Genomic DNA, 18,545 nt, shown 5'->3' on the forward strand with positions numbered 1-18,545 from the left:
CGCTTTCTATCTCAAGTGAGAAGCTTCTGAAAATGAGGGTGGGAAGGAGAGCAAGGGAGGTTTACTATAATGCAAGTTAAAAGCCTTACTTTAGATGTAGATAGCAGTACCAACCAAGTTACGACTATAATTCTTCATTCTTTTGTTCTACTAAGAAACGAAGGTGTGTATGAACTAACACCATAGTAACTCCTAACTTAAGAATGCAATGATTAATTACTGACATTCAAAAGATGTACCAAGGAACAATGGCGATTTATTTTGTGATGATTAAGAAGGTAAGTGATAAACAAGAATTAAAAATATTTTGCAGAAATGGAAATTAGCAGATTGGCAGATGCAAGAGCATCTAACTACCGGTCAAATCAAAACACCAGTCTACTTGCTGGCATCACCTTGTACATCTAGGATTGTAAATGTCTAGATTTGATTACCCTCTTTCTCTCTCCAGTATTTTAAGGAAAAAAAAAAATGCTTAGGGGGCAGTCACAGTAGACTGATTGAGTGGATTTCTTTTCTTTTGTAGTAGTATTTTTATATATTGGTCTCCCTAGTTTCTGCTTCAGGAGTAACAATCACAGTTTAGGACAATGGAAGCTATGTGAAGACGAGCAGTGGTAGGTGCTGCTGTTTCAACTCTCCATCTCCCAAATAACAAAAAAAAAATTCCACCCACAAAAAACATAGTGGAGAAGCCATTAGGCAGCTACATCCTTCCTAAGCATATAGAAGAGACGGGAAGAAACAGCAATCCGTTGAGTATGAACACAGGAGACAAAGACTAGTTCCTCTGTAAGAGGAGGGACTGGTGGAAGGGAGAGCTGCCTTTATACACCAATTTATTCTGTTCCAAGAAAAACATGAGCAGTGGGGTGCAGTTGCAAGAGCATCTTTCATTTTTTCTGGTTTAGTAACCGCATTCCAGCTGAGTAACAGGGTTGGGGAATGACAAGGGATGGAATCTGTTCATGAAAGAAAAGTTGGTTATTCCATGGCTGTGGTTAAGAGCCTCATTTCTGGCTGCCACGTAATTGGCTTCATAAGGTATTTGTGCATACTTCTGTTTGGTTGCCAGCCCAGGTTTCTTCTGTGTCAAAGTCTGGCTGCCTCTGGTGTAGAGGCCCCTAAATGGGCTAAAGGAATATTTTAAAAAATAGTAACTAACTTCCACTGGTCTTCACTTTCAGAAAGCAGAGACTTGAATGTGCCATTGTTTAATTGTAGCAGTTGTGGTAAAACAGTCTAGCAAAATTCCCATGTCCCTTTCTCAGAAATGTAATTAAATGTAATATTCTAGTGTTCATGAGAAGTATTCTTACCTTGCCTGATTTGAGGATACTGTATTTCTAAAACAGTGCTTTAATCATAAAATGACATTCTCCATAAAAATCCATCCTGAACTGATCGTTCCCTCATGATCTCTTGTATTTACATTTACTATAATTAATACTTCAGCCAGCTTATTCCTGAGTTCATTATTATCCTTTCTGTCACAATCTCTGGTATTACTAGATCCTCACAGATATCTCTGTGTATTTTTGAGTTTTCTTTGTTAATCTTCTCTTCCTAAACTTCATAGGGCAGGCCTGAATAACAGTCCTTCAGAAATAATCTCTTCAAACCCCTAAATTATGTCGATTGCCATCTGCTGTAATGCACTTTTGGTCTCAGCTGTGTCCTTCCTTTACAGTAATATGATTAGTACAAGTGCATACAAGTTTCCAAATGTTGGTCTACCATTACCCCCCCCAAGGTGCCAGGAATACGTTAGAGCCCTCATCCTGATGCCTTTCTCAGGACTTCAGCATAGCTGCCCTCAGGCCACGGTGTCTTCTCTGCCTTGGCTCTTGATTTAGGTCTGGGTCCTTCATCGAAGGATTCCAAAGCATCGTTCTAGCCTTAATTAGTTATGTTTCTGTGCTTACCTGTCATCACCTCTGTGAGATGACCACAGTAATTATTAACGCTAATAGTTTTATCTGAAGTAATTCATTATAATTACCTGCATTGTTTCTCCTTGACAGGCTTCACAACAGCCTTAATATAACTGGTCTAAAGTTTAGCATTGTAGCTCTGACTTGGGAAGGAGAAAAAGTGAAATTTGCTTAAAGAAAACTTATCTGCAATCCACGTGATTTCATTTTAAAAGTGACAATACTAGAGCCTTTATTTCAGTGATCAAGCCTGAGGCCTACCGTTGTTGTCTTTTTAAGTATTCTTCTGGGTTTTTTTGTCCAACTTTACCTTTTTCATTCTTTTTAGTATTCTGCCTTTCCAGATTTTTTGGTTTCATTTGCTACCACGTAGCTGGATGTGGTTTGAGGTAGTTGCTTTATAAAACATTTTTTGCCATGTAGTTACTTCTTCAGTAAGCATGAAAACACTTTTGCTTGCACACTTACTCGTTAAAGTACGTCCTGCCTAACCACTTCATTTCCTACTTCCAGCAGTCAAGAAGCAGGATGCAGAGGGGAGTTGCTTCAGTATAGTTACATTTTTTAATACTTACGTTTTCCTGGATTATATGCAGATAACTGGATTTTCCCATTAGCTTTTTTCACTTATTCACCCACTAGTTCCACTTCATTCTATTTCACTTACAGCACATTTGTCCTGCCAGAGTATCAAATGTTTTCATAATTTTAAAGTTTATTTGAAACAGCTACTAAGGACAGTGAAATGCCTAATTATGTTGCATCACAAAAGATGCTAGTAAGATATATTGGAGCTTGCTTAGAGCTCAAGAAAATTAGGATACTGGTTTTTGTGGGGGTTTTCCTGAGATATTTTAATAATCTTGTCATTAAAATGCTGATCACTTTTCAAATGTTCATGAAATATCGAACTCTTGTGTGTATGCTTCTTCTGACATACTCTTCTTTCTCCCATTTTATTCCAGTTTAGAACTAGAGATTTTACAATCTTCTTTAACATATTGTAGCTCTTGTACTCTTCCTTTGCCCAACTTTCATCTTGAGAAAAGTGAAGAGCAGAGCTAAGCACTACTCGTGAAACTACAGGGTGGACTGATGATCCAGCTACAGTTGCCAGTGTAACACAGATTTGAAAAACGGGAGTATGTCGTATAAAGTATGTTTTTTATCTATGGAGATTTGATCTTCGGTGCTTATTTTTCCAGTACCTGAATCAAATTAATCAATAGATAACTATTTGCAACAGTTTTAGTTTTAACTGACTTGGGTTTTTTTGGCGAGAAGGCCTGTCTGCTTGGTGGGTTTGATCAAGCTCCTTTTCTAAGTGTTCCTAGCAAGTTTTAGATTTATTGGTGAAGCACAGTCTTGGCATTATGTTACTACTGGAACGCTGTGCCGCCTGGGACCAGAACAGTCTTCTGGGCTGCTAGGTTTGGCAATAAGAGTCTGTGTGCAGGAAGGAGAGGGTAGATCTTTGCTTCAGTCGTTGCCTCTTGTTCTGTCTCCTTTCATTCTGCTTCAACTAGTTTCTATGACATGCAGAGGGAAAGGAACTTGATCGTTTAGCCAGTTGGAAACATAATCGTATGGTGCATCATTTTACTTGGATAATGTTAAATGATGTTAAAAAGGATTACTTATTTAAATATAACTGGTGATACCATCATATCTATGTAGCAGATTGATGTATATTACAGAACATGGATAAGAATTTTGCAAAACAAATATAACAAGTCTTTAGAAGTATTCATACTCTACCAGCACCTACAATTCACGGAGCGATGGGAAAGCAGACAGGGAGGTGCTGTCTTACCTAAAACCTCTTCTAGAAGACGAGCAACTGAGATTTTATGTACTATATTGCTTACTTTCGCTGTATTTCTTTATTTTCAGCTTTCCTGAAATGCAGTATTTCCAGCAAGAGAATGTGAGGAAAATTCTTACAGATGTTCTGTTCTGCTACGCCAGAGAAAATGAGCAGTTGCTTTATAAACAGGTAATGAAAATACTGTACAGGTGGCATTCATTGACTCAACATCTTCTATATGGTTTGACGATAATGTAGTTCTGTTGTACCCGAAGTTGTATCATAATGCTAAAGTAATCGAAGAGCTGCTTGTCAGCTGGATAGCAAGAAAAGTAAGCTCATTGAATAACATATGCTTTTTCCTCATAAGGCAGTCCCTCAAATTGTTTTGTTTAGTTGTCTAACTTCAAATTTCTCAATAAACATCTTTTTCTTCAGTGTTGTTTAAGAAAGAAAAAGAAAGGTTTTCTGTGCTTAGATGAAGAAAGAAAGTATGCAGCAGGATTAAAAATGGTACTGAATAAACAAAATACATAAATAGTGAATTCTGAAATTCAGGCAAAGTTACTATTTTAAGTTTTATGTAATATTTTAAGTTCTTCCTCAAAGTACTAAAACCATGTGGTACGTAAGCAAATCTAACCTTGGCAACGTTAGCAATGTCTAACCTTGTAGCATCCAAATACAATGCAGCTGACAAATGCCTCTAGTCTGAAGGATAAGGGTGCTAGAGATACCACTTTTACAGTGTTACCTGAAGGAGAGCCTGCTCAAACCATTTTTTATCAAACGGTAAAGAAGGCCTTAAAGCTGCACCAACTATGCGTCCATATGGGATGCAGGCTAAATTAATTTAACCTTTTACTGAAGGAAGTTTTGAAGTGAAAATAAGCTTGACACTAAATTAGTGTAGCAAGACCAATGCACAGTTACTGACATAAGTATATCTATGTTTGTTTCTCCAAGTTATTAACTGTGGGGTGAGTAGGGACTGACAGACTGAGGGATACCGTGTGCATGGACAAAGGATAAACTAGGGCAGCAAACTTCACATAGACACAAAAAAATTCATGACAAAAATACAGAGGTTCAGTAAATGTGAAGGTTTTTAAAAGACACTGTGTGTTTCAGGCATGGTCTGTGACCACCCTGTCCTCAAGCTAGGAAATTAGTGCTGTTTCATGAAAAGAATGACACATATGAGTTGAAGAAACAGTTACTTCTGAAGAACTCTCTTACAGATTATATCAAAAATCAAATATATAGTTAACAAACATATCAAATTTCCATCAGCTGGTTATTTCTCATGTTTGACAGACTGTGAGAAAGGAATATTCTTGCATGATTAAAAGAGAAAATGAGATTTGTGAGCTGTATTTTGAAGGGCACTGCTAAAGAAAACACTTCAGCAGTATTCAGCCTCCCATTTCTAGTGAATATAGGCCAGAGTACTGATGATGGTAAAATGGAAGAACACATTCCAGCTAATTTAGTCTATCATTTATTGAACAAGAAGTATTATTTTACTCTTTGATATGACTTAAAAGGACTTAATTACCCTCTTCTCATATTTAAAATCCTCTTGATTCCTTACCAAGAAATCATACCTTTCTACATAAGGATGGAATATTTAGCCAGATCAAATTCAAAAAAAAAAAAAAAGCCGAGTTTCATCACAAGCTGTTAAAGCTATTATTTTCTACTAGGTGACACCCCGTTTAACATAGACCATATTGTTAATAGTTATGGGATTTTATTGAATTAATGAGACTGTTATCATGTAGTAGAATGTCTTGCTGAGTTAATTGAAACTGCAGAGATTATATAAATGGTATTAATGAACTTTGACTGCCTGATGCCTCAGCTTTAATAAAGACTGCTTGGTGGGCTAAATGAACATAGGCAGATAAAAGAACAGGTTCAATTTTGCGAGCCTACAGGCTGTTGACAAAGAAAACTTCTTTACCTCTATTTTCAACTGGTGTTGCATCAGTAGTGCAGTAATTTCAGGACGGGGTTGCCACAAGACTAAAGGGAGAGGTGAAGTGCAGAATACGAAAAAAAATTGGATCGTGAAGAACTGTTGATTTAACCCCTCTGAGGTGTGTTCAGTGTATCACTCAAGTCTTGTGGTGTGCTATGCCAGCTCCACAAAACAGCAAATGATGTTGGGTTTTCTCCCTTTCTCTGGATGCGTCACTTTTATTAAGAGCTTTTCTTTTCTCTTACCTTGTTTTAAAAAGGTGATTTTGTTTTTTTACATAAATGTTCCTGTTAGCTTATTAATAACAATCCTGCTTTTTTGTCTCCATGTCCCTGTCTTTTTAGATAACATTTCTTTCATGTCTATCAGTACCTGTCTCTGAATTAGCTAATAGGAAGTAGAGTTTGTGGTAGCGACAGGATGTGGGTTTTTTCCCTCTTTTAGAAAATACCTATGTTGCAGTCAACCTTCCTGTTTTACTATTTTTATTGGTTCTGTTTTTATCATTGACTCAAGACCCACTTCTCATAATAATTTCCACTATATTAAAGCCTAGCCTATTTTCTTGAAAATAATGAAGGTTACCATTAATTCATCAATATCAGATCACCTCCAAGCTGCTGTCTCCACAGTGACCTGAACACAAAGCCCAATTAAGGTGTTTGTCTTCATATTCGGTATCCATCATGAGGCTGGTCCTGTTGTTCTCTATGAGAATTCTTCTGTCTCATTTGTGTGACCACATGAGCTACATTTGCTATAACAATTATAAAACTTGGCCAATAAATGAAAACTTATACTTCTGTCTGTCAACATCTGCACAGAACCTGATGTTTCTCTTTCAAAATATTTGGAAAAAGTTCTAGTTCCGTGATAGTTTGCATCCTTATAAATGTCAATAAAGTGTATCCGAAGTTTACAACATTTTATTGAAACTATTACATAGCATCAGCATATAGTCTTACAAGAAGCAATCAATAATGTTTGTTTAATATGGATATGTGCATGAAACTTGTCTTTGTAGTAGGGTTTGAGGTTTTTTGACCAGCGTGAAGTAACATTTTATTTGATGAGGAAAAAGATATTTCTGTCCCTAGTCAAATGGAGTAGAATGTTGTGAAGCTGTATTACAGATTTTAAAGACAGAATCCTTACTGAGATCATTGAATTTTTAAATAGCAGCTGTAAATATAAAATCTAAAGAGAATAGTATATTGTACTTAAGAATATGTAAAAATTACTCTTAACGTTCTTTTGTAAGAGTGGTGCCAAAATTCTGGTTCTAGTTACACTGAAAAGAAATAGTGACAATTAAGCTAAATCACTAGGCTAACTATTGTTCACTCATGATTTGATTGCCCTTAGAGAAGTCAATATAATTTTGAAATGCATTGATTCACTTTTCATTGTAGAAATGCTATATTTCTGGTTTTCTTTCTAAACCATAGACTGTATTATGAAATCAATATTTTGTTGTCGCTGGGAAGTGTCATAAAATTATCTGAGCACTGTCAACTTATTTATTAACACTAAAGAGTTTTAGTAAACTGCAGCATTGAAAAAATATGTGTATGCATATTACACTGGTGGCTTTTCTTGCCAAGCTAAAAATCTCTAAACATTTGAAGTACTCTTGTAACTGAAAGATCAGAGGTATCTTTTTGAAATCCTGATATTTCATCATCTGTTTGTTTTGTTTTTGTTGTATGTGGGCAGCCACATTATGATTCTACTTTATTATAAATTTGATATATTATTATGTTGGAAGAATGCATGATGTGCTTTTATCTTTTATAACTAATTCTTATTTTATGTCCTCTTTCTTTTTCTTCAGCTTATATGTTTACAGCTTAGGTGGTAGTTTTATTAGATAGTCAAGTTTTTGGCATTTCCATTTCTCTTATTTCATGTTAGTATATCAGGGTGAATAAAAGATAAGACATGGAGCTGTTAATTAACTGAGGGCTGTATGTATGAAAGTACTACCCAGGTTATCTACAGTTTATTCAAATATTTTTGCCACATACATTTATTGTCTAATCCTGCACCTATCTCCCCATCTCCCCTATTTATTTCCCTCCTGCTATGACCATAAGACTTTCAGAAATATAAAGTTGTCAATTTGAAATCTAACCCATAGTGTTGTGTTACGGAATTTTACATCAGCTCCTGAAATCAAGGGGCTACATTGGGTTTAATCTTTTTTTTTTTCCGAACTGAGTTTCTCTTAAGCCTTCATCTTTCAAAGTAGTCCCTAAAGGTTCAGAAATAGGAAAAGAAAGAAAAACTCCAAACTTCAGTAATTTTTCTGTCTTTAGCTTTGCCCAGTCAACTGACTGCTATTTGTGCAACCCTACAGTTGAGGCTATAAGTCATCTTAGTCTTGAAGAAGTTAAAAAAAAATTTCCTAGGATTTCAGTGACTAGCCACAGACAAATTCTCAAGCTTCTTTTCTTCAATACTGCTAGATATTGGAATTTCCTCTTACGAACAGGTAAGATTCACTAACATGCATCTGAGTACACTCAAAATAGATCATCTAGAAAAGGCTTCCATATCTACCTCTCTGCTCAGTTTGTACCACCTAAGGAAAATGCCCATTATTTCCTATAAAAGTTAAACAGTTTTAGTAATTAATGGATCTGTTTGATACCTATGAAGCTGATAAGCTAACTGATATTGAATACTCCTCAAATGCTAGATAGAATATCAAGTGATACACTGGCAAAGCAGCAAGTTAGCTGCACAAGCGTCTGACTCTCATTGCTCACGTCTGTCCATCACTGAAAGGGCTGGAAAAGCAAGTGGAGAGGCTTCCTAGCTTGGAAATGCAAACATAAGGGGTACAACAGCTCCTGTCTGGGGACCCATCAGTTGACTCCTGGAGGCAGCCTGAAATGCCTATGAGCTTGATGGGCCAGCCCCAGTGCTCTTTCTGCCAACAGGATAGACCAGATGGTCTTCTGGGCCTGTCTGCCCAGAGCACGGACCTGGAGCTGCACTTGGTGAAGCAGTTGCACCTTTGAACTGGAGCACTGCTGGCAGTGAACCCTTCCTCCTCACCAGGTCAAGGCCTCCACCCAGAGCGAGACCCAGCAGGGGCAGCCTGGGCATCTGGCACCAAGCCCTGGCTGTAGTTGGTGGTTTTGGCCTGAGGTCAGGAGTTCCCTCCCCTTGGAGCAATCCCTATGTCCAGAGGCAGCCAGACAGGTCTCAATCCTTTGTCCCACATCTCTTCCATCACTGAAGGGCTCCCCTCACTTCTTCTGTATGGCAGACCTCCACCCCAACCTGTAGCTTGCATAGTTCTTACGTGTTGTCCTAGTCCACCACTGGGAATCCAACTCTCCTGACATAATCAAATTCCCCAGTTATGATACCTCAAATCCTCCTTTTCCCTGATCTGATCTGATCTGAGGGAAGGGGCTGAATATCTGCTGAAGTTTCCTTCTGCAGGCTATAGTTTTACCTGCCAGTCTATTGCTGCTTGCCAGCTGGATTGCTTGTGTCCTGAAGCTGTTACTTCTGCTCCTGATAATAAATTGGCAAGCCCCAGGTGAATCAAGGCAAATCAAGACTCCTGTTTTGTTCCTGGTGAGTTCCAGGTAGAAGCATTGATGGCTGGCCTGGGTGGCTCAGCCATGCTTCTAATGCTGGCCCAAGTCCTCAACTATCCATCAATTTTTTCTCTTCCAGTCCTGCATGTTTCTATATTTTTTTCTGTATCTTAATATAGATTGCACATATAAGTAATAGTTTGTGATGGAACACTACCACTTTCCTATGCATTGTGTTATAATAAGTTTATTTTTAATATTGAAGTAACGACTTTAAAAAAAAAAGTCCATAGGAATGTAAGTTTCACTTTCTGATTTCCCAAATAGCTCCTCTAAAGGCTACTGCTATGCTGGTTTTGGAACATTATCAAATAAGAAATCATTTTAAATTTTGTAATTTGTCCCTATTGCAGATCTTTGTACTGTGGATCATGATTGTAATTATCATAAATAAAATTCATATTTATGAACATAGATCTTGGAGTAAACTGCCAGGTGCAGGGTTGACTACCATTGCCAATTTGTTGTCTGTTGTGTTAGAAAAAGGGAGAATAACTTGCTTCGGTATAACATAGAAGAATAAACACATGGATTTAATCAGAAATGAAGATAAAAGCCATTGATTATGAAACTGTCCTGTTAAGAATGTAAATGTTCCTGCTTTCAGTTAGTCTGTACCTATTATTGCTGTCTGCCTGATGCTATGTTTTATGGACTGTTATATCACTGGAAAATCTTACTCTGCTTTTGCTTTCTTTTATGTTTAGGGTATGCATGAACTTTTAGCTCCCATTGTCTTCATCCTGCATTGTGACCACCAAGCTTTTTCACATGCCAGTGAAGCTGCACAGCCAAGGCAAGCATTGTGTTTTATTTGCATAGTATTAAAAATGTGCCTTGTTAAAAAAATAAATGATGTTGGCTGGACTGTAACTTACAAATATGTATTCCTTAACTCTTTATTTATAACTGATAAATTGATACCAGAAACGGTTGCATCCTCGTGCTGTTATGGAAATGTCCTTATTTCATCTTCCTTACCACAGCTTCTGAAAGGGGCATTAAAAGTGTAGACTTTGGCCCCTTCACAGATACTAGATGGCAAAAGAAGGGAAGACAAGAAAGCTAAAGGAAAACCTTAATCAAACCTTAATCAAAACCTACTGTTTCTCCTCATTCTTATTGCCAGAAATGGCTTAGGTTTTGTCATTGCAGAGATGAGGCAGATTAGAGAACTGCAGTCATAGAACAGACGTGTTACCAACTCTCTTTCCTCGTATCTTAAAAGAGAAAAAAAAAAATCAATGAAGACAAATCGTTGTGATTGATATTTCTTTCATCGCCTGCAATGTTGTACCTGCAATATCTGACTGTCCTTCGATGTGGCAGTAACATTAAGTGTATCTATTTGATTTGCCATTTCACTCAAACTGTGTGTGTGTGTACGTGTAATCATACACATATGTTTAAAATGTTACATCACAGGTGATTGTCAACCAAATTCAGATGCTCTTTTCCTTGACCTATATGTAAAGTGGATTTTTTTTTTTACAAAAAAGAAAGAAAAGAAACTAGTTGCTTTCTTGTATCACTTGTGATATTTAGGTCATTTCTTTTCATTTGTCTTTTTGCACTCTCTTTTGGAGTCCAGCCGTGAATAAAATGCAATTTAATTATGTGTGCAGTGTAATACAACCTCTGTTAACACCCCTCAACGTGATTGTCCAAAGGCAGACAAGTAAAAGGATGGAGATTACTTACAAGTGTGTGTTTTTATTCAATATCTGTCCTTAGATATCCTGAAATTACCAAAAAGATGCTCTTCAGTGCTAAGTAACTTAAAATAACCATGTGTTATGCACAGCATTCTGTTCCATCCTGACTGAAAAAGTAGAACTAAGCAGCAAAGTAGATGGAAAAGAGGTGCTGTCACTGATTAATTGCTGTTAAAGTACAATAAAAATACAGGCTATTAAAACAAAATAAATTAATGTTTTGATACTGCATATTTGACCAGTAACCATATTTTTTTTGTTTGGGACAAACAGTGATAGATTGTGCAGCAATCAATTATTCTAGATCAAGCATATTCAAATAATACATTGTGACATTCAGTAATTTGTTATTTGGAATAATTAGATGGTTACTTCATTGTAGTGCAGACAAGGCAGCTAATTTGTTTTTGATCTTTATAAAAAGGAAAGACTTCATTTGTTCAATGGAGTTGCTCTTTTTAATTAAAAAGGCTAGTTTTCTCATTTGCACTTTATATGAAAGTTGGCTTATAAATACATAATGGTACATGCAGAATGCTGACCAAAAATAAACATTCACATTTGGATTGTTCACTGTTGCCTTTTTCAGTGAGGAAATGAAAGTTCTTTTGAATCCTGAATATCTGGAACATGATGCCTAGTAAGTTTTAACAACTTCCTTTACATTTAATTTGCTCTTATTTGTAATACATTATTTAACACCAAGTTTCTGGGTTTTTCCCCTTCAGTGCAATGTTCACACGTCTTATGAAAACTGCAGAACATTGGTTTTCAACTTTTGAACATGACAGTCAGAAGGTAAATATTGCTCTAAAGTGTTGTACAAACACAGATTCTCCTATGTCTGAGTGATGTTGGTGTGTAGCATTCAAAAAAGGTCTGGTATAGGCATATCTGTGTGCCCAAAACTGTGCGAATGTCATGTTAAATAAATGCATATAGGCATTGTTCAACATATCAAGACTTTAATTGTTTTAAACTGTTTACAATATAAATGATTTGCTGTGAAAGCAAAACTTTGATCATAGACTGTCTGTCACAGACCAGGGTGCATCTTTCTCTGACTTCATCATTACGTTTTCTTCCTTTTTTTCCCTTCTTGACCTTAGGGTATTCAAACTGAGGGAATGTCTGTGCCCTCGGATCTCCTGTGTAGCTATAGAGATGCCACTTTATTTAGTATGTTGCTTCTTTTCATGGAAAAGCTTTTTCTGTGTTCTGAGTTTAGTTCTATAGAACGCTTCTTTGCAGGGACCATCTAGGCCTTGCCTGTAACCGTTTTTCATGCATGGCATGAGGGACAATTCCCTCTGTCCATTCTGCCCCAGTCAGTTGCTCAAGATTGCCTTTGAGTACTTTTTTTCCTGTCTCTCTGGTTGCATTTCTCTTTTGTTTAATTCTGAAAAATTATTTGTGTGATGGAGTGTACGTAGAAGGCTCTAGTGTAACATAGCCATATTACAGGTATTGCCAAGACTATCAGTGTATTATATCCTAAAAGAGTTGTCCTCCAAACTTAGTTCCAGCTCAATTCACTTCAGCATTTTTCATATAGACCTTGGGGTAAGTATAGAGAGTTAGCAAAAAATTAATAAGAATTTGGTTGGGTTTGTATATCCACACGTGTGCACCAAAACCTATATTTGCAAACTGTAATTAGGGAGTTCTAGTTTGAGAGGAGGTTTTGCCTGTCTGTTGAAGAAAAAGACATTCACCCAAGACTCACATAAAAGTTTCTATTTTCTTTAAATGTTTAAATGTATATATGTATATATTTTATTAGAAATGGAGCACTGGTATCTTGGCCTAAGCTATCTACAGTTATAAATTACTATTTGGATTTGAGTTTTTACATAATTCTCAGTAACTAAGGATAAAGTATATGAGATACAAATTTTATGAACTTATTACATAGTCACTTTTATTCCAGCAACAAAGCTGTGAGACGTGTTTCTCTGAGTGTAGCTTTTTAGAATTCAGTATTCAAATGTATTTGTTCCATTTTCTGTGACAGAGGTGGTAAAGTCTGAGGTTAAATTTTATTCTGGGAAGTAACTAGGTCTGCTTACAGTTTTGCAGTGTTTGGGTAGAAGGTGAAAGTTTACATTGCCCTTTCCAGTCCTTTCGTGGCATAAAAAATTAACAATGCAAAGCGCACGGATTAATATCTAGTTGTTTGTTCTTGTTCTTTGCAAACATGTATAATCTTTAATAATCCTTTCTTGTATGTATGCCTTTTACAATCATGACTTTGAGGGTCGGCTACATAATAAAGTCTGAATCTTCACAAAGGAAGCGATGAAAGCACGCGCTCTGAGAGACATGTTACATTTTACAGCCTCTAACAGTTGGTTCCATTACTCCCAATTGCCATTAGAGGAGCTTCTCCAGCTACTCCGTTCCCTAGTGGTTAATGAGAGAAATCTGTCCGCAGTTTATACTTGTACTATGTCCTAGCCTCTCTTCACTGCTGTACCATTTGTTTCTGAAATGCGTGAATATATAAATTGTATTAGTATCGACTCCCAGCCATTCCAGTGCGTGTTGTGGTAGGTAATGTTTTGTGACAGCATTTGGTGGTTCTGTTCCTAATACTTGATCAGAATTTTTCAGCTGCATTTCACTTATACCAATATTTAAACTGTTCTTAGAGGTGAACCTGATGCTGTCCTGTAAACAGTATAGCACATCTCCGAGCCGTCCCTCTTTTTGTCTTTTTACTGTGAATCACATTCCTTTGAGATTTATCATTTATGTTTCATGTTAGCAGTAGATGACTAAAGCCATGCACTCAAATCTTTTCCGAGACTTAAAAGCTCACAAAATGAAAATGGGTGTTTTGTCTTGTGGCAACTTAATATATAGTGAATACGGGCAGGGGCACAGTATCATGTTGTCCGCTTGGCTTCAGGCACTGTGAGTCATTTCTAGTTAAACATTTTGGCAGCTTGGGAGTATTAGTTTATTTGAGCATCTTTCTGTTTGGGCTGTTTCTTTCACACCAGCTGATGTGATTTTTTGGAGCTGCTAAATTTCAGCTGGCTAAATATATTGTCATTTTCTCAATCACATTGCGTGAAAGGAGACAACAGACATATCATAGGCACTCTGGTCATCCCCTGAGCTTGGTGGAGTGCACCAGGTCAGGAGGAATGGACAGTCAAGGCATTGATTATTGATTGCAAGTGCTTTCCCCACAAATTCTGTAATGCTTTGAAGATTTCTGTTAGTGAGGTTAATGTCTGAGTTGCTGAGGAACTGCATTTTGATGGATACCGTTTATTTATCTCATGCTTTTAAAAATGGCAAGCCAGCACATATTATTTGATGCACTTAGCCACGTTGATAGTCAGTCAGTCTGACAGTCAGCAATGTGTCAGTGCTGCATTAGGTGCACAAATGCTGCAAGTGACAAATAACTCTCCAGTTTTGGCACTCCTTTGTAAGAGGAAGCTTGCATTAGTTTTGATATTCAGAATCTTTTGGCATTTGAGCCAGTGCTTAAGAGTCTGTCTTCTAATTTTGTAAAGATGGCTTTAAACCCACAGACAACTAATGATGTAAAGGCTAATCTGGGTAAGTAGCTAGTCTTCTCATATTACAAGTTCAACTAAGTAGAAATCTTCTAAGGTTGAGTTTTCTGTACAATCTATGCCTATAACTGAGAAAAGCTTAAAAGTACAGATCTTTTGAGTCATCAGAGTTATGAGTGCATGCAGTGGTCGAGCTGAAGTCAAACTCAATTTGAATAAACCATAATAAAGTTCATACCCCAGACGTGCCAACTGGTGGAACATGCACAGTCCATGAATACTTACAGTTATATACTTTTATGATCAGTTTCAAAGATAAATTTCTATGTTTATGCAAAAAAATTACTATAGACTGGCATTTAGCATTAAGGTAATGTTATATCATACTTTGAGAGTGTTTTTCTATTAGATTGCAAGGTAGTAGATACACTTTTTCAATATTTTGCATTTTAGCACGTGACCAAGAAAATAATGAAATGGGTCTGAAACAACAATAGGAAATAGCCATGCAATGGGGCAGCAAAAATCAGGGCAAAAAGAAGGCTGCCTGATTCGGTAATGAAGAAGTTAATAATTTATAATAATTTAAAAAGGAGATGGAAGCACATTTGGAAAGGATATTTCTCCTAACTGTGAAGAAGTTTAGTCCTCCTTTCTTTGTTATTGAATATTAAAAGTAATGTGCTCTTCACAATATTGAACCAAGTGAATTTGTCTTTCAGCAGTTTAAGCTGTAATGAAGTCTTCTGAAAGTTTAACCCTTTGACCTTGATAATGCTTCTGTATCGAAATACTGAGCGAAAGGGTAGAAAAACAATAACTATTTTTTAAAGTGGAGCTTTCGGGTCAGAGAGCCATGATGACAGATTGCAACAAAGTCATTCCAAAATCTTCTCTTCTTAACTGTTCCAACTTTCCCTCTTTTATATCTTTAACATTGTTCCTGATAGCTTAATTCTCCGTTTCCCTTCCCCAAGTTTTCTCTTGATAGGTTTGACTTGTTTTTTATTTCTCATCCTCCTTTTTACATGTTTCCTATTCAGTGGGGTTCATTACTTGCTGCATTCTTTCTAGCATTCTGTCTCTTTTTCAATAACACTTCACTCTTTTGCAAGAAGAACCAATTTAAAGCAGTATCAGGTTCAAGGATGCTAATACTCAGTAGTTTCCTTCCTCTGTTTTCACTTGATGTGTGTCATGTTCTAGATCATGACACAGTTTGCACAACCTTTAGACCCAACCTACTTTCTAACCACCAGGTTCATCTCACTGTTCTAGTTCTTTTTTGTTTTAAAAGTTTTCTGATGCTTTATCAAATTTGTGTAGATTTTGAGGTACAGTCACCCCATTTCCTGAACAAGGGAAGCCTGTTTAGAAAGGATTGTTTGATAATGTTATTTCCTATTTGGTAAGCATTCTATTGTCCTCTGAGGGCTTATATTCTCTAATAAGTTACCATTCATCTACTTCGCTCTGGACTGACACAGACTGCTGATATTAACGCTGAAATAAAGCTGTCAACACTGTCAGAGCATAAAAAGTAAAGCATGTACGTAAGAATTGACATGCAGAACAAGGAGATGAACCTTGGCACACCTGGGACGGGGAATCCCACAGTACTTTCACAGAAGTGGGTACTTGAGATTCCTCTAGTGCTGGAAAAGAAACGAGTTATTAATATTTTTATGTTCATTTTGAAGCCAATGATTACAGCCAATCAATTCTCTTACAGACAATCCCTTTAGACAGTATGGTTTCATGGGATGTTCTTTTTTTCCCCGTTTTCTGTGCCTGCAGGAGAAAGATGTGATGATTACACCTATGCCATTTGCAAGGCCACAAGACTTAGGCCCATCTATTGCTATTGTAGCGAAGGTAAACCAAATTCAGGATCATCTGCTGAAGAAACACGATATTGAGCTGTACATGCATCTGAACCGACTGGAAATTGCTCCACAGATTTATGGACTGTAAGTGTTTGCAAAGCATTATTTAATTTAATTCCTTGTATTTTTATTTCATTATATTAGGAGATTTTTTTCTTTATGTTTAGGATTAGAGGAATGGGGCTAAAAAGAAGTACTTCTTATCTTCTAGAACTTATTCAGTTGATGGCATTACAGTAAATGACACCCTCCTGTTGTATTTGTGACAGTAGCATTCCCCATGCAGATAAAGTCCTTTCAGCTACATATTAGAGAACTTGACGAAGACTACCAATGCAGTGATGAAGTATGTACTGAATCAAGTACATATTCTACCTGTGGTTTTCCGATAGAAGAAGTGGGATAATAGGACACAAAGAAGGGGCAGGAAGGGGAAAATTATTAGCATTGAATGGTTTATGTACTCATTTTTATGACCAATTCAGCATCAGTGAACTTTCCCCCTATTGCAATAATGGTGATTTGGATACTGGCAATACAGGTGTGGTGGGGCATGTTAAAAGTTAAGGAATGGAGATAATAAAGTGTCTATATGTGGAGTCAGCCCACGTACTCCCTTTTCCATTAAGCTGGCTCAGATCTATTCAGCTGGTTGTGTATTGTGTGCCCCATTCCAGGGGGCTTTATTGGGCCAGGTGTGACTTTGGATGTGGCCTTGTCCACGTGTTTGCACAGCGTTGCATCCAAACCAGTTATGGCTGCTATAGTCGGTCTGGGACAATACAGAGCATGCAACTTGGATGGACCTTGAGTATAACTGTGAATTAACTGTGGTTTTGAGGAAGAATATTTTCTTCATTGTCTCGAATTCTAGACATTTGATTCATTTTGATCATTCCTTAAAGAGTTGGCAAGCCATATGTGCAGTTGCAGTGACAGAAAAATGACACTTTAATTTATTTTTTTTTACTTTTTGCAATGATTTAAAATAAGGTTGGCTTTGCCTTAAATGAAAAAAAAAAAAAGTTTCATTTAAAGGTGTGAATTTCCAAATGTAATTGTGAATTGCATTTAACAACTCAATAGAAAATGTAGTAGGGGAGGGAAAAGATGACTGTGTAAATGTCAGGCTATAACTGCAATACTTAACATTAAAGTCTAATTTGATGTTACAGTAAAATGGAAAAATGCTGCGATATAGTATACCCTCAAGAGAAGAGTTGAACTAAGACTAAGTAGTAGTCCCAGACTTACAAATAACATATATTAGGAAGATGTATGTAATTCTACAAAACTTATTTAAATAGGAATGAGTTACAGGGAGAGGAAGAATAACGCAAGTAAAGTCAAAGTATTAAAACTATGAATAGGACAGATTGTCCTATTAGTTTATTTTTTACATAGTGTAGAGTTGTGTAGTTGTGTATTTTCTTAATATCTTCACTCGTCTGGAAGAGAAAGTGGGCATCCCTAATAAACTTCGGGGGTGGTAATGAATAAGTAGGCATTATAAATATCAAGAAAAATGAAAAGACAGTGTTTCTTTTTTATGAAGCCTTATGAAAACACAGAGAAAATAAAATACTATAAACCTCAGAAATTTGCGAACAGATATTTTAGGGCAAAAATAATTTGTACTATAGGTATTCAGTATAAGATTTTGCCTTTCAGTAAAAGAAATAATTGAAAGAAAAAATTAGACTTTAGCTCAAAACATAACATTATAATAACAGAAGAACAGTGCAGTCTGGTGTGGCATAAATAGAACTGAATCTGAATAAAGAAGTTTACAGTTAAGGGAATGAATTATGAGAGAGAGCTTCAGGCTGACTATCAGGAAAACCTTACTAACAGGGAGCTGTTAGACTGTAAAATAATATATCAAAATTAACAAAGGAAAAGCCATCAGAATATGTTAAAGACAGGCTTTGAAAAGCTCTCAGAAATGGGTAGTATCACAGAGAATGAGGCTGCATTGGCAGAAGAGAAAAGTAGGTTGCTTGTGAGGTCATATCCTTCTCTGATTTCTGATTTAATATAGAGGACAGAAGAAAAAGAAAGGGAAAGGA

The 18,545-nt window shown here is 36.6% G+C and overlaps 1 protein-coding gene across 3 annotated transcripts in view; it reads left to right on the forward strand.

The window, feature by feature from the left end:
• The window catches only part of TBC1D5 (TBC1 domain family member 5), a 187,496-nt gene that overhangs the window by 49,982 nt on the left and 118,969 nt on the right, over positions 1-18,545 (forward strand). For all 3 annotated transcript variants that reach the window (XM_074150326.1, XM_074150323.1, XM_074150324.1), the window contains 5 exons: positions 3,828-3,930; positions 10,050-10,138; positions 11,647-11,697; positions 11,786-11,855; positions 16,388-16,560. In XM_074150326.1, coding sequence (XP_074006427.1) covers positions 3,828-3,930; positions 10,050-10,138; positions 11,647-11,697; positions 11,786-11,855; positions 16,388-16,560 — 486 coding nt within the window. The remainder of the gene's footprint in view (positions 1-3,827; positions 3,931-10,049; positions 10,139-11,646; positions 11,698-11,785; positions 11,856-16,387; positions 16,561-18,545) is intronic.

Source organism: Numenius arquata, chromosome 7 (genome assembly GCF_964106895.1).
Source record: "Numenius arquata chromosome 7, bNumArq3.hap1.1, whole genome shotgun sequence".
NCBI lineage: Eukaryota > Metazoa > Chordata > Aves > Charadriiformes > Scolopacidae > Numenius > Numenius arquata.